Here is a 15,221-nt window from a genome sequence, read left to right as displayed (position 1 = left end):
AAAACAAACCAAAAAAATCACACCATGATTGGTGTGAAATGTTCTTCGAAGTCTAAACACCGTACGTGTAGAGTATACAGTAGTTGAGAATGTATCGATTTTAGCCCGCCGCTATAGTGTGCTGCCACCTTCTGCAAATTGGCGCAATTTAAACAAAAATAGAAGAAAAATCACTGAATCAATCGCAGGAGGGACGCCAGGATAGACACTCAAGCAACACAAAGTCATTGGAAGGCAAACAAAGCATTTGCACAATCCATAGGTGTTTACGCAGCAGTGCCAACGAAAGAAATATCAATTGGTATGTGGGCTTCGGGCAGGTGTAGGGCGTTGTGAAATTGTTTATACAATCTTAATGTGCGTGCATTTTGTCGTTGTGCACTACGCAGCAGCCGCAATGACGACTCCGCTGCAGACTCGCATGGCGCTGGCCGAGATACCCGATCGTCTGGAGGCGCTGCGCATGGCCAATACTCCGACAAATGCCAATCGACGCACTCCAGACGAGCCGACCCCAGCGGCCATAATCAACACACCGAACGCCAATGGTGGTGGCGGCTTGGGAATGCGCCTGGACAACGATGCGAATGTGGTGCAGGGCCAGGACTTTGTCTTCTCGCCGCTGCCCTCACCAGATGAGCTGGTGATACGCCAGCGTGGTCGGCGACGATTCACAACGACATTTTCGCCCGACAAGTCCAATGGCGGTGGCAGTGGGTCGGGCGGTTCTTCGATGCGAAGTCCATTCCAGCGTACGCCCACAAAGAACCTGCAGTTGACCAGCGGCATGATCCTGCGCAGCTCGCCAAGAAAGCGCCTGACCATGGGCAGTACTCCACCCGAGCCAACGCCCATGGAGACATACTCTCCGATTAAAGCAGCCACTACCAAGCAGCTCTGGCCGGGCACACCCATTGTGAAGAAGCTGAAGATGGACGACCGGCCAGTGGGGCAGACAAACACCGACGTGGAATTACCGTCCCTGCTGCAGGGTTTGTCTCAGCAGCAACTAATCGAGTTGATTATGAACAATATAAACACATCCGCCGATGAGGAACGACTCCGTCGAATGCTGCCAACGCCAGACATTAGGTGGGTTTCATCTTTAAGAGTTGTTTTCTCTTTGCTCACTTCTCTGATTGCATTGCAGTGCGTTGGAGCAGGAGCTGCAATATGCCAAGCGGCTGATATTTAAATCTTTGCCCACCTCTCGCCTGTGCAAGAAAACGGATGCGGCTGCCTATTCCAAGGCATCGATGCATCTCAATGAGTTTAAGCGAGTGCTGCAAGTGCAGGCAAAGCGCCTGCACGACGCCACCCACTGGGACGCCCTGGTCGACTATGTCAGCATGGCCTGGCAGTGTGTGGCCACAACGCCCAACTGGGAGAGTCACGCGCACAATGCGGTGCGTCGGCAATGCTTCAAACTGCTGGCCTGCTCCTGTTATGCGGCCATCAAGCATGGCGGAATGCGCCTCGGCCAGACACGACTGGAGAGTCTGGAGCGCAATCTGCGCGAATGGTCCAAGGACTATGAGGATGTGCTGTCCTGTGTGAATGCCTTGCAGCGTACGCTCAGCAGCCGTACTAGCATATAGAACCGAGGAGACTATAGACTGGCTGAACTCGAGGTTTAGTGGACCGTTTTTAGTAGTTAAGTTGAACTTTAGCCCGTAAGCGAATGATAGTTGGCGATAGTTGGGAAGGCCTGGCATGTGTTAAAGACTATTCTTTTTAATTTTTGTTCATCGACATGTTTTCCTTTTTTAAAATACGCATTTAGCAGATACAGCTTCATTATTTAGTCATCTAAGCTCCACACACTCACACAGCACACGATGCTAACTGCAGCCGGTTAGCTCTATAAAAATGTATTTATTAACGCTTAAATATATGCTTAGCAAGTAGGTTTGATTTCCATTGGACATTGTTTGAACTAAGTACACTTATTCGAGTATCGTGTTACAGCTAGATCCTACATCACTATGACTATCTTTTACAAATTGTACACGCCTCCTCCTCCTGCTCACAGCTTTAACAAGTTAGCCCTCTCCGGCTTATCCAGTGGAGTAAACTGTATGCAAACAGCAAAGTTATTAGTATTTTTGGTGTGTTTTGGCTGCGTGAACTGCCCGAAATGTGTCGCCCTGGAAAGAACAGAAATATATGTAAATGTAGATTAAGAGTTGTGTCAGAAATGTGGCAGAGAAAAACCTCTAATGGCCATCTGGCAAGCTAAAGTTTACTATTTACGAGGAAGCTCTTCCTTCAGCCAAAGTGTTATGTTTATTTCCCATGGGTATCTGGAGCTGCTCAAAAGCTCTGCAGGTTTTTGGTGCTATAAACTACTCAGCAATAATATACAACCAAGGCTAATTACCCTTTTGAATTTATTGTTGCCAATTTGTAGCAGAAAATCTCCTGCCCCATTCGTTGCTATATTTTATGATTTAAAACTCTCTCGGTCTGCTGTGTGAGCGATATCAATTAGCATTCTAAACTAAATATAATTAGCATGATTCGATTTGAGACCCAATGTGGGTTGGCGCTGCTAAGGGGCAGGGAATATTGGATGATCTTGCTGCCCATTGTTGTTTTTATTTTTTTTTTTTTGTATTTGTTTGTTTATCGAAGGCGCCGTGTGGAAATCGAATCGAATCATTGAAAAAGTCTATTTACATTATTAAATTAGCATTGCTTTGTTAAAACCCTGCCCGTGTGTGTGTGTGGCATGAGATTTAGCATCTAGCATTGGACATGGATGCCTCATTCGAGTTCAAGCGAATCTTTAGCTAGCGCTGGTACTTACACTTCTTGGCCCAGGCAGGTGCACAGCAGCATTCTTTGACCTCATCGAAGAGGAAACAGGAACCAATGGACGGTCTATGAACCTTTTCATCGGCATAGCAAATGTGGGGCACAAAGGGCAGACCCTCTGGAAAAGAGAAAAAAAATGTATATTTATGTATGTATGTATTATAATTGTAAAAGATGCTCCTACGCATCGGAATGTTAAGCTCTTTGACCCTTAAATATTCGGCACTACAGCCAAAATAATTCCTAGCTCTTTACGACTATGTACTCAGCTGTCTATGCCAATCATAAAATCTTATTTCATGTGCTAAATATTATTAAGGGGAATCTGCTTGAACAAATATTCATATATTTCTCCAGCTCTGCTCATGTCTGTGCCCATTTTGGAATTATGTGTATTTACCTATTTATAATGGAAAGCACTTAATTTAGTTATTAAATTTATGAAACTGTTTCACTTTGAGTAGAAACGGAAACCAATAAAATAGAATATGTTTATGGAGAGGCACACACAAAAATCAGCACACAAAATATTTCCAACAAAACAGGCGAGGGCGAGTGACTAAATATGAAACATATTGTTTCTCGATCGCATCGCAAGACTGTTGTTCTGCTGAGGCCTGTTTACATATACTAGAAGCGTATTTGTTTATGGCAACTCATCGTGTTGAATTTTATGAAGTTCCATGTCTACATTTATTGGAACATCCCAGAGCAGAGGCCCCACACACAGGGAATGTTGTTGCTTCGTGTCGCAAATATTTATCCAATTAAATAATTATTAGTTAATGCAAATAGACGTGGGGCCTGGAGTGTAATATGTTGGCTCAATTTCTGTGATTGCGCTCGCAATTGTTGTTAATGTTTGGCGACAGCTGACGGGGCGAGGACGCTACGAATCGACAGATCGTTTGGTCTAGGAAAAACCTATTTGCAAATGATTGATTACACTGGACGGCACTGAAACAAGGCATTATTCTCACATTAGACTGATTTATGTTATAATTTAATGCCTTATAAATTGCCTTTTGCTCGATATGAATCACATTTCATCTGTCAACATTCGCAACAAAAATTATATTAATATTGACAATGCCAATAAATGGGAGGGAAGTGTTTGCGTGCCTGAAGCTGTCCAAATTAATTGCGTAAAATTATGGAAATATTCAAATTGTGAGTGCTATAAGCGGCACCTAACAATGGTCCCCGAGAGAGGGTCTAGCCACCCACCCAGACGCATTTCGTTCCACCAGCGCTGGGCAGGTGTTTTCTGATTAATATTTCTGGCACGTTGCCTATCAAGAGGAATTGCCCATGGAATACTAAAGGGCCGTCAGCTCAGCCGTTCAAAAATGCTGCATAAACAGAAATACATATAATAAGTAGCAAAATAATATATTTTCGAGGTACATTGGAAACAGTCAAAGTATTTGTTGGGCCACAGATAGGCCAAAGATAAGCCCGCAATCGGTTCAGTTCAGTCAGGTCAGTGCTGGCACTCATAAACAGAGCCCCCTTTGCTGGAGGACTTTAGGCGAATATCTTGAACAAATAAGCTCCTAACAACCCCAATTACAAGCTGTCCAACTGTCCGCTGATAGCGGTTCCAAGAACTTAAAGTTAAATAAATGTGTGAGAAGTAAATACAATTTTTATTGTAGTTGGCATAAGCGCAAAAATAAATGCATTCATTGTCACAGTGCGGAGAACCTTCGCCCAGTTATTAGCCCACCAACTGAAAAGACTAATAAGCCCAAAGCACATGAAGGAAAATGAACAAAATTGAATTTAATGAGTGAGGCGCACACACAGAACAATTTAAAGGCGAGTGCATTTGGAGAGTAAAACTACACACAGCGGACTGGAAAACTGTGCACGCCTTGAAGAAAATCATTCAACTGTAGACAAGCTGAGCGCCGAACCCACAAGCCCATTCCAGGCAGAATGCACATCAAGAATAGAGGCACAAATCAAATGGCAACAAATAATGCCATCAAAAGTGAATTATAAACTGACGGTTGGACATTTGGAATGCCAAAAGAATCCGATTACAGTGGCTAGCAGCTAGAACTAATACAATACAATTTCCAACTGGAAATCTCCTCCTCATTTATGTATTTTTTTGTAATTGCTTCTGGTGGAGTCTTCACTGTGTTGGCTTGGGTACTTAATGCAAAGCAGTGCAATGAAGCGTGCAGCGGCATTAGGTTGCGGTTTAATCAGTGGACCAAACTTAACAACTTCCGCACCCCACCGCACCGCACCGCATCACGTGCCAAGAGGGAACCGCCTTATTCTGACTCCAATTATCACATTCTCTTCCCAGTAGATCCCAGACCATGGGACAGTTTTGTGGCTTGTCTCCTCTTTCTCCCTCGCCCCTCAATTGTTGCGTCATCGGTGGCTTGCGTGATGGCCGCTTGGACAAAATGAGCTAATGGAACCTCTTTGGGTTACTGCCTCTGCCTCAGCCTCAGTCACTGCCTCTGCAAGTGGGTTAGTGGCACTCGACGGTGTGCATTGTGAGAGAAGTTTGTTTATTGTTGCATGGGGGCGCCATGTGCCGAGACTCTTGTGGCAAGTCATAAATATCATTCTTGGGTAAATACGAACCTTCTCTGTGCTGCAGCTCGCACCAGCAATGATCGTTGATGAACTGAAAAAGTGAAATGTTTACAGTGAACTTTTACTCTCACTCTCAGTGCAGGCACTCACCTGATTTCCCAGGCAATATTTCAAGACATTTGAGTCGCACTTGACCGTATTGCAGGCATTCTTCAGACCATGTGCTGGAAATTAAAATCAACACAAATCAGAGCCGAACTCAGAACTCCTCGGAGAGGTCTGCCTTACTCTCATTGAATCTGCGCAGCGCCTCCATGGCATCGTGCTGGGATACCTGATGGTCGAAGGTGAACTCTTCGTAGCTGTCGCTGTAGGGCGGCACGCGGGGCCGTAGATCCTCCTTGTCGCACATGATGCAGGAGGTTTGTGGTGCCGCCAGCGTGCAGCTGAGCGAGAGTATCAGCAGCAGGACTGTGGAGCTCGACTGATAAGAGAGGCTGACCCTGGGGGCTGTGCCGCTATCGTGAGATCTCTCAGTCGCGCCACGCAATCTCTGGCACAGGCAGTCCTCCCCGGCGGATCCATTGCATTCCATTTGATTCCACATCGTGACTAAGTACGCCTTTTGCTCGCCCTATTTTGCACAATTATCACACATTAATTAGTTGGATTTTATTGGCGTTTTATGTTGGCTTAGATGTTGGCAGTCGCAGCAATCGGAGACGATCTATAAGTCGCATGGTTGGATACGAGGCGAGAGGATGCACGGGAGAGAGAACAAATACTTGGGTTAGAAATGCGGTCGTGATCTGAATATAGACTCGAATTACACAAATGGTTCAGTTTCTCCACGCGTTAGTTTTCCACACGAACAACTTTGTGTCTTGTGCACTTTACAGCTGATTGGTTTATTGGTATTTTCAGTTGTTAAAGCATTTTTTTAATATTATTTTACAGATTTCAGTTCCTTTTGACTGGAGTAATTGGGCGCGACAGGGGAAATCCATTTAAAGGTAAGAGAAACATTTTTATATTTAATATTCATAAAGGGCGTAAGACTTTTGAAGATTTTCTTTGAAAAAAGTTCACTTAAGACTTCAATCTCATTATATTTATAATATTTATATTTGCCAAGATATTTTAGACATATTTTATAGCACTTTTTAAATTAAACTTTTGCTTATTTATTAACATTTGTTGCCATCTCGCATATCTTACAGATTTTCTGCTGTTTGTTGTATTTCCACACATCCACTTGAAATTATTGCACAGCATTTTCTTCTGCCTTCTTCCATCTGATAAATGACTTTAAAATTTGGTTGATATTTTTTATATCTTCACTGAAAAATGCCTGGCATTCTGGGGAATAATTTATCGTGCAGCCATCCAATGGTTCCCCATATCATAAATTAAAGTTACAGATTTCACACAGACACACACACACACCCGACAGGAGTGAACAAAATATTATACATATGAGTATTTGTCGTACCGCTGCGATGTATTCGCATCAAGATCGACGGGCCACACGTCCGATTCTCAGCCTATGCAAATTCGTTCTGAACGTTGCGAGTCGCTGTAGCCAGCCGACAGTCGGCCGGGCCAGAGGCAGACACAGTGGCGGACGTGGACGTGGTTCGCCTGGTCGGACGTCGATTCGGACGTCGCATGAATGAAAGAAAATGCCGACTGGCTGCGAGCTGGCTTGGCTGCATTTAAAGGTACTCAAATGAAGTCAAGTCAGGAGATTCCTTATCGACGCTATTGGCCGAAGAGAACAACACGAAGTGGGAACAGTTTTTGCAAAGGCGATGATATAAAACTGCAAATATTTTGATGGTCAACATATAGTCATTCGCACTTATCTAAATTCCTGTGCAGATAAAATAATAAAACCGGGTCGGGATCATTAAACATTGAGGACTTGTGAAGCCCTTCATGATAACACATACAAATAAATGGCATTTTGTGAGTGCTTTTCTGAGAAGCAGTGACCTGAATATATGGTTCTAAATGCACCCTTTACACTCCACAATTATGTAACTAAATGTAGTGGATTATCGTTTATGAGATCATCAAACATCCTCCAGTTTATAAACAAATTTACACGTTCTTCCCCTGCAATGATTAGCGCCAGCCATCAACAGACATTCAATCAAAAGCCCCCACTGTGAATCATGCTCCATTAATAATATGGCTCTTAATAATCTGCAGTAATTAGTTAAAAATGAAGCGGAACAGAACGACCATTTCCCCCCCAGAGAAAAGACCACAAACAAATGGACAGCATACCTCGGCATACCGAACAAACAATATCTGACAAGCATGGAAATATTTGTATAATTTATGCCTACCTAAATGCCCCAAAAGAGATCCCTTTAAGTATATATAGATCTGCATCTATACCTATATACCTATGCCTACGTGTTGTATATGTAATCTTCTTGGGTCTTCATAATTTTCAGTGTGTGTTTTAAAAATAAAATAGAAATTCACATAAACGATGCGGCGAAGAAGTTTTCGAGGCAATCTTTTGTTTATTTGTCTTACTGCAACCTGCCATGGATATTCCGTCTCCACCTTCTGTCTATTTTCATATTTTGAAAGCGAAATTTTATGGACTTTACTTTCTAGAATTACCCAAGACTATTAAATGTAGCTCTGCCACCACAGATATGTGGGCGGTTATTGTAATTCACTTCTGGTTGTTGTTGTGTGGTTTCAGCTACCACAATACTTAAAACTATAAGTCGGCATGTAAATAGCGACAGAAATATCATTTATATGATGGCATCAGGCATAAAGAACTTAATACCTTTGCCACCGCAATAGAAAGGACATTGAGGGCAAGAGAAGCGCTGTGCCGAAAGCATGTCAAGGTGAAAGTGAATCATGCCGGGAACGGCTCCCCGTGGTAATGTCATAATAAGGGACTTCCCCTCACAGCACACAGAACACAGCACATGAGCCGCACAAAGGGCGCGTCTAATGGGCAAGCAAGTAAAGTAATGGCAGGCCCTGTCGAATCTTGACGATTGAGTTCTGGCACGCAAACTGAATTTAATTCGCAAATTTGCATGCAAATCTTTGGACTTGGGCAAAGCTTTTAGGCTAAAACGATGTTGCGAAAGTACTAGACAGTGGCTGATATTTATCCAAGCAATTTGAATGTCTTCAACGACGATATGACAGAAGCGTAGATCCCAATCTTGCTCGTTCACAACAACAGTAAAACCAAGTTAAGGCGCACATGGAATCGTTTTACAACACCAATACTCCCATAGACTCCCGTTACATTGATCACTGTGTTTGCTTTCCACTTTGCTTTGAGAGCACAGCACAGCAGCGCCACTCACAGTTACAGAAAAGTGCAAGCGAGACAAAGAATTGCACTGATAAGAAGGGAGAAAACATGCGAGTGTGCAGCAGCGGCTAATATTGAGAGAATAACTGCTTATGAAACAAATGCTCTCTGGCCTATGCCCTTTTCGTTTTACCCTTACTTTCTCGCTCTCTCTTTCTCTCTTTGTGTGATAGTGAACACCTCCCTACCCCACTCTCCGCTCTGTGAATTCCCCGCTGCATTAATACACTTTGTCCTTTCGCCGCGCCAAGCATTAAACTCGTTCTAGCAGTACTGTTCAAACTGTAACAGTTTATGAAGCACTGCTGGTCGACAGCAAACGTCACGGAACGGCGCTCCATTTCAGATTTATGATCATTTTCACACCGAACAATCAATCAACAGAATCGCAAAAAAATCATCTATAAACTATTTTTAATTTCCCAAAACTAGAAATTCCTTTCAGAGTGTGGTATAATTTATGTTGTAATTTTTAAAAGTTTCTCGTCTTGCTCTGGGGGGCAACTTTTGCTCGCTCTAGAAAATTGTCAGTGCTCGGGGCCAGCAATTTTGGTGTTTTTGGATCGCTTTTTTAGCATAAAGATTTAAATCGCATAGCGAGACGAACAAATTTGTCAATATTTAGAGAAAAAAAATGTTCAAAATACATAAATTTCCACAGAAGCAACAAAAAAAAGCCGTGGTTTGGGTTGGGGGGCGAAAAATGGAGATGGCGACGAATGATTTTTTTAGATTTATACACAAAACCAGCGACAGTTCAAGTACGTTTTTTGTTGTTTTGTTAGTTCGTTTTTTAATAGAATTGAATTATAACAATACACATGAATAATTTTGGTAGTTGTTACCCACTTAAGTTGTGTAAACAGATTTGTGATTTAGTTTTTCAATGCGAGAGCCCGGGTCTCTTTTTCGGTGTGTCTGTGACTGCTGCCTGCTGGCTGGGTCTGGCTGGGGCTGTTGTTTTGGAAGCGCATTAAACGCGACTGAAGGAAGGATGGAAAGCGTGACGTAGACCGGCGACAGCTTGCGGCTATGGCAACAACAATAGAAACTCGTATCCTTCTCCTGTCTGCGGTGTCCTTTGCCCGCCCAGGCGTCAGCAGACCCGAACGCAAGCCCTTCCACAAGCAACCCCTAAGACGGGACAAACTTTTCCATGCTGGCAATGCTGTACCCATTCGGCTCTCTCCAGCCAAACAAAGGGAGCGTGGAGAGAGAGCGAGAGCGCCGCCTTGGAAACCCAATCCTCCTCTCACAGCAATGCAACAGGCTTCCCACGTCAACCCGAGAGCAACCCAAGAGCACACTCGAGCAGCGCAGAGAACCACCGTTGCTTCGCCAAGGACAAAAGTTTGTTTAGCTAATGGCAAGTCTGGTGGAGAGTGTGTGCCCCCCTGGAGTAGATGATGCAGCAGCAGCAGCAGGGGTAGAATATATTTTGTTGGGATAGGACTGGTGTGGGTAAGATTCTATGACTAATGGAACAACTCAGGTTCTGACAGGTGTAGGAGGAATCAATACACGCAGGCAAGAAAACAAATGAAGGTTCAGAATGATAGTAATATGATATAGAGTCAAACTTCCCCTAATTGAACTTCTTTTAGTTATATCAGCATAAACTGAATCAATTGAAAATCCATATTATTTAATGGACTGCTCCACAAGCGACAAGTGTACAACCTCCCTGCTCGCCTCCGCTGCGCCCTAATAAGCCAATCATAATAAATGTCAAGCATCGATTTGGCTTCCTGCCAATGGCCACTAGACCATTTCGCTGATACTCAACCCACTTTTACCATGCCCCTGCCACTGTTGGGCACTGTCAGTTCATCATTAGCCAGCAGCTGGGTAGACTTTTGTCTAGGGCCCGATCATTAATGCTTAGCTGCCTGAATTGCTCATACGCCATGTGTTTTAGTATTTTTAGAGTAGCCATCGAAGCTGCTGGGAGGGGAGACGTTTAATTTATGTGCGTGTCGAATGGTTGCCAAACACCTGACAACGGTCGTCAGTCAAGTTGATAAAGAGGAACTGCCCTATGTCAAAATATAATATGAGTGGAGCAGAGAGAGGACAAAAACTTCAACCACTCTGGAATAACTCAATCTCGAAAGCTTCCAAAATACGACCAATCTAAAACAATTTCCTATCGAAATAGTCTTAAGCCCGCATTTAATAACCCATTTAAAGCAATAACTAAACAAAGTAGATGAATTATGCCCAACGTGTGCCAAAGCTGCAAAAACAAACAACTTTCTTGGCGCTTGGGTAACCCGTTTTCGTAGTTTTTTGTATTTTAAGCAATTCTAATGCAAAACAACCTCCATGGAGATATACATTATCCGCTGGAACAATAACAATAATGTCTCTGATTAACATTAACACTCTGTTCACTCGTGTATTGTTACTTTTTGGGGGCTCGCAACTCGCATCAAGTTCAATGTGACTTGGCAACTGTGGCGACTGCCGCGCGTCTCATGAATATTTAGGGGAATTCTTTATCTATGGCACATGAAATATTTTGCATAATGAGTTGAGATATTACCGGGCATAACGGGTTAAAGGAAGTGAAATTTTTGGCTTGAAAGAACCGCACTGATAAGAAGTTACTGAGAAGGAGGCGTGCCCCACTTTGTAAAAGCGCAATTCATGTTTGTTTATTGCATAAATTCCGTCTAATCGTAATAGAAAACATTGCCACCTGTTCTAGTAAACAAATTTCTGCAATCTCCGTTAAAATATGCAAAAAGCAATGACAACAACAACAGACAGATGCCTAAGATATTCCGATATATATGTATATGGCATTTGAAATAAACAAAATACTAGTTTGGCTTTTATTTAAATTAGTACAGGATTTTCACCTGATCAACTTCGGCCCTATATAAAGCTCTGATTTGCCAGAGCTCAGGCCATAATCAACTTGTAGATCGTGTAAGATCAACGGAACATAGAAATCTTTATCGCGTGTGAGGAGAGGATTTGCATAAATTGAGTCTGAGTGATAATGGTAAATGTGAAGAGTGTTATATAAGCAAAGAAGCAACGTGGATGTGACAACATAAAAGTGATTTTAGGACATTTTGAATGATATTTTTGAGGATAAATTTAAATTTTGCTGAACTTAAGATCGTCATACCGTAAAAGTGCTATCGAAAACATCTATCTATTGGGAAAGCTTGCAACTCTTTAATAATTTAAATATTTCCATTCCATAACCTATTTTTCTGCTCTTTTTCCGCTCTGCCAACAGACCAGCTATACTGACAAAGGAACCAAAGTAAGTTCCCATGAGAATAACCCACCCAAATCATAAGATCTTAACTCCTTACCTTACTCTGTTCAGCCTGAAGCCGGCACATTCCTAAGCTTTGATCACTTGACGTTTTACGTTGGTAACGCCAAGCAGGCGGCCAGCTATTACACCACTCGTTTGGGCTTTGAACCACTTGGCTATCAGGGATTGGAGACCGGAGAGCGACGCTTCGCCAAGCATGCTGTGCGCCAGAACAAGATTGTCTTTGTGTTCGTCTCGGCCTATACGCCGGACGATCGCGAGCATGGACTGCACCTGATGCGGCACGGGGATGGCGTCAAAGATGTGGCCTTCGAAGTGGAGGATTTGAATGCAATATTTACCCTGGCGGTGTCCAGAGGTGCCGAAGTGGTGCGCGATATCTGGGAGGAAAGCGATGACAATGGATTCGTGAGATTTGCCACCATCAAGACGGTAAGTGGTGCAAGCTGAAACACGTATGGAAATTCCTTCACATGAATATTCATCATTTAGTACGGCGACACCACTCACACCTTTGTGGAGCGCCATGGTTATGCTGGGGACTTTCTGCCAGGCTTCCGGAGTTCTCCCCAGGATGTTGTGACCAAGAACCTGCCAGCGACCAAGCTGAACTTCATCGATCATGTGGTGGGCAATCAGCCCGATCTTGAGATGGAGAGTGTGGCCTCTTGGTACGAGAGGATTTTGCAGTTCCATCGGTTCTGGTCGGTGGACGATTCGCAAATCCATACCGAGTACTCGGCCCTGCGCTCCATTGTGATGGCCAACTACGAGGAGACGGTGAAAATGCCAATCAATGAGCCGGCCAGTGGCAAGAAGAAGTCCCAGATTCAGGAGTATGTGGAGTACTATGGCGGAGCGGGTGTGCAGCACATTGCCCTCAATACGGATGACATTATCCAGGCGGTGAGCAATCTCAAGGCACGCGGCACCGAGTTCCTGACCATTCCAGCCTCCTACTACGAGATACTGCAGGAGCAGCTGTCGCACAGTCGCACCATCATCAAGGAGGACATGGAAATACTACAGAAGTTGAATATTTTAATTGATTTCGATGAGAACGGTTACCTGCTGCAGATCTTCACGAAGAACTGCCAGGATAGGCCCACGCTCTTCCTCGAAGTCATTCAACGCCACAATCACAATGTAAGATTATTGTTTTACTTATTTTTACAATTTTTACTAACACAAATAACACACAAATTTTAGGGCTTCGGCGCCGGCAACTTCAAGTCCCTGTTCACGGCCATCGAGATTGAGCAGGAGAAGCGCGGCAATTTGTAAATTCAAATCAAATGATAAATATAAATATTGAAATATGCATCCAATGTTATTTTTTTAATCGCTGAAAACGATCGTCAATCAGGACCTCATTGCGGGGATCGTCTTCGGCAAAGGAAACCATGTGGGGATTCCAGAAGCCCGGCGGCGATGCATTTAGATCATTGAAATGTTTACATGTGCTCAAATAGAGTTGAATCTTTTCATCATTCAAATGAGGGGCCATAAAGTTTATAAACTGCAAAAAGGAAATAATTAATTTATGCTACGTAAAAGTATCTTTTGTTTTACTTGCCTTTTCGCACTCCTTGCATTCAATTTCGAAGCGCTCTTTTAAGGACAATTTCGGTTCCTCTTTTAGCATTATGGGTCGTGGAATCTCGTCATCAGATTCCTGGTCGTCCTCCTCCATCATATATTTTTCAATATCTTCAGAAAGTCTTGTTGATTCATTGCCTTGATCCTCGTTTGGCTGTGTTGTTGGTTCATTTTTGATGCCTCTGGCTGCAGTCTGATCTGTTGGCTTGGGTTGATTCTGCTTCTGTTGGTCAATCATTATCTGCTCGTACTGCAGCAGAGCGGAGGAGCAGGCATCGTCGTCCTCCTTCATAATCTCAGCTAGAACATCCATTGTGCCGATTTTGTCTAAAGCTTCGCTGCTATCATTCACAAAGATAATGTCCTGAGTGGCCGGAGTGAGCAGCACGACGCTGTCGCTTGAGCTGCTCATCTTGAGGTGTGGAGGTGAAACAGGTGGCGGCATTACTGGCAGTTCTAGGCTAGCCACAGGCTGACTGTCGATCGCATCGTCATCATCTATAACCATGTCGAAGCTAGGCTCAACTCTTTTGATGTTGCTCTTGCTCAGAATGGAATTGTCTCCGTTTAAGGCGTTGCCGGTGTCGATTCTGTAAGCTTGGAATTGGATATTACACAAGGATAGACACTGGTTTATGCCATAAATACCTTTGCAGCAAAGAGCGTGAGGCCGGGGCACGTTTCGAAGCAGGGCTTGGGTTGGGACTGGCCTCAATCACATCTTTATCGCTGCCACTTGCCTTGCTGCCATCAAATTTGAGGCGAGTCTGCTTCAATTGTAGGCTGCTGCCTCTGTGTGTCAGTGAGAGCTTTGTCATCATCTTTGGTGTCTTCCGTAGCCAGACTTGGTTCTCACTGCTCACGCTAGTGGGCTGCACATTCTCTAAGTTCCTCACATCAGGCTTGCGATGATACAGCCGCTTGCAGAGCTTGCGAGGACTTCCAGTGGAGGGAGGCTCTGTTTCCGCTATGCTTTCTTCTTCCTCCTGCTCTTCTGCGTCTTCGTCAGAGAGGAGATCTATGCTCGTGAGCGCTATATTCATGTTCAGGGAACTCTGGCTTTGTGGAAGTGGCGAAATATCTTCCTTCAACTTCTTGGGCGACACTTTACGTCGCTTGTCAGTATGGACAATGGCCTGGGACTCCTGACGTTCCTTTAGGAGATCCATAGCCCGGTGCATCTTTTCATTATGAGCTTGCAGCTTTTTATTATCAGTTTGCAGGCTTGCAATAGACTTTGCACTCTCTTCCGCCTCAAGTTGCATCACTATTTTAAATTATATATATTGCATTTATTATATATATTAAGTTGCATCACTATAACTTAAACTTAGAATTTTCTGCAACTCACTTAGGGCGTGCTCTTTAATCATATCCAGCGCTGCTAGCAGACACTTTATACCTTTTTCTTTGCGTCCACGACATGCTCCACACGTCATTTTGCAGTTTTAAGAATTATTTAACTAACTTTAAATGGAATCTATTAAATTGTAGGCGTCTAATTATTTATTTATTTTTTCAAGCCGAGATAAGTATTTCCGTTTACCAGCACCTTTTGCTGCAGTCGGCAGTGCTGAAAAA

General features: G+C 43.6%; 4 protein-coding genes across 7 annotated transcripts; 2 read left to right on the top strand and 2 right to left on the bottom strand.

Moving 5' to 3' along the window:
• Window positions 1-107: 107 nt before the first annotated feature.
• LOC117894086 lies at window positions 108-1,925 on the top strand. Of its 2 annotated transcripts, none has more exons than XM_034800955.1 (3): window positions 108-301; window positions 393-1,092; window positions 1,151-1,925. In XM_034800955.1, the coding sequence occupies exons 2-3, from the start codon at window positions 398-400 to the stop codon at window positions 1,596-1,598; spliced, it is 1,143 nt and encodes a 380-aa protein (XP_034656846.1). In that variant the 5' UTR covers window positions 108-301; window positions 393-397; the 3' UTR covers window positions 1,599-1,925. The 2 variants fall into 2 exon arrangements, with proteins under 2 accessions (XP_034656846.1, XP_034656845.1); XM_034800954.1 differs by having other exon boundaries at window positions 109-301; window positions 390-1,092.
• Window positions 1,861-7,049, bottom strand: LOC117894092. Of its 2 annotated transcripts, none has more exons than XM_034800966.1 (6): window positions 6,598-7,049; window positions 5,668-6,106; window positions 5,530-5,603; window positions 5,428-5,470; window positions 2,810-2,935; window positions 1,861-2,147 (listed from the first exon to the last, which is right to left on the bottom strand). In XM_034800966.1, the coding sequence occupies exons 2-6, from the start codon at window positions 5,984-5,986 to the stop codon at window positions 2,035-2,037; spliced, it is 675 nt and encodes a 224-aa protein (XP_034656857.1). In that variant the 5' UTR covers window positions 5,987-6,106; window positions 6,598-7,049; the 3' UTR covers window positions 1,861-2,034. The 2 variants fall into 2 exon arrangements, with proteins under 2 accessions (XP_034656857.1, XP_034656856.1); XM_034800965.1 differs by having other exon boundaries at window positions 6,872-7,049.
• A 4,598-nt stretch (window positions 7,050-11,647) lies between these two features.
• Window positions 11,648-13,364, top strand: LOC117894085 (4-hydroxyphenylpyruvate dioxygenase). Its single transcript, XM_034800952.1, has 5 exons — window positions 11,648-11,753; window positions 11,997-12,023; window positions 12,090-12,473; window positions 12,534-13,187; window positions 13,251-13,364. The coding sequence occupies exons 1-5, from the start codon at window positions 11,751-11,753 to the stop codon at window positions 13,323-13,325; spliced, it is 1,143 nt and encodes a 380-aa protein (XP_034656843.1). The 5' UTR covers window positions 11,648-11,750; the 3' UTR covers window positions 13,326-13,364.
• Window positions 13,352-15,189, bottom strand: LOC117894083. 2 transcript variants are annotated; one of them, XM_034800948.1, is made up of 4 exons: window positions 14,992-15,184; window positions 14,289-14,907; window positions 13,618-14,230; window positions 13,352-13,560 (listed from the first exon to the last, which is right to left on the bottom strand). In XM_034800948.1, the coding sequence occupies exons 1-4, from the start codon at window positions 15,077-15,079 to the stop codon at window positions 13,372-13,374; spliced, it is 1,509 nt and encodes a 502-aa protein (XP_034656839.1). In that variant the 5' UTR covers window positions 15,080-15,184; the 3' UTR covers window positions 13,352-13,371. The 2 variants fall into 2 exon arrangements, with proteins under 2 accessions (XP_034656839.1, XP_034656841.1); XM_034800950.1 differs by lacking the exon at window positions 13,352-13,560 and having other exon boundaries at window positions 14,024-14,237; window positions 14,992-15,189.
• Window positions 15,190-15,221: the final 32 nt, after the last annotated feature.

Source organism: Drosophila subobscura, chromosome J (assembly GCF_008121235.1).
Source record: "Drosophila subobscura isolate 14011-0131.10 chromosome J, UCBerk_Dsub_1.0, whole genome shotgun sequence".
Lineage (NCBI taxonomy): Eukaryota > Metazoa > Arthropoda > Insecta > Diptera > Drosophilidae > Drosophila > Drosophila subobscura.
This window is presented reverse-complemented; position numbering and strand designations above follow the sequence as displayed.

Coding starts and splice junctions, on each gene's coding strand:
- LOC117894086 (XM_034800955.1), top strand. CDS start 398: ATGACGACTCCGCTGCAGACTCGCATGGCGCTGGCCGAGATACCCGAT. Junction 1,093..1,150: donor CTGCCAACGCCAGACATTAG/GTGGGTTTCATC, acceptor ATTGCATTGCAG/TGCGTTGGAGCAGGAGCTGC.
- LOC117894085 (XM_034800952.1), top strand. Junction 12,024..12,089: donor ATACTGACAAAGGAACCAAA/GTAAGTTCCCAT, acceptor TACTCTGTTCAG/CCTGAAGCCGGCACATTCCT. Junction 13,188..13,250: donor TTCAACGCCACAATCACAAT/GTAAGATTATTG, acceptor CACAAATTTTAG/GGCTTCGGCGCCGGCAACTT.
- LOC117894092 (XM_034800966.1), bottom strand. CDS start 5,986: ATGTGGAATCAAATGGAATGCAATGGATCCGCCGGGGAGGACTGCCTG. Junction 5,471..5,529: donor AATATTGCCTGGGAAATCAG/GTGAGTGCCTGC, acceptor TCACTTTTTCAG/TTCATCAACGATCATTGCTG. Junction 2,148..2,809: donor ACCTGCCTGGGCCAAGAAGT/GTAAGTACCAGC, acceptor TGTTCTTTCCAG/GGCGACACATTTCGGGCAGT.
- LOC117894083 (XM_034800948.1), bottom strand. CDS start 15,079: ATGACGTGTGGAGCATGTCGTGGACGCAAAGAAAAAGGTATAAAGTGT. Junction 14,908..14,991: donor GATTAAAGAGCACGCCCTAA/GTGAGTTGCAGA, acceptor AATTTAAAATAG/TGATGCAACTTGAGGCGGAA. Junction 14,231..14,288: donor TCACGCTCTTTGCTGCAAAG/GTATTTATGGCA, acceptor CCAAGCTTACAG/AATCGACACCGGCAACGCCT.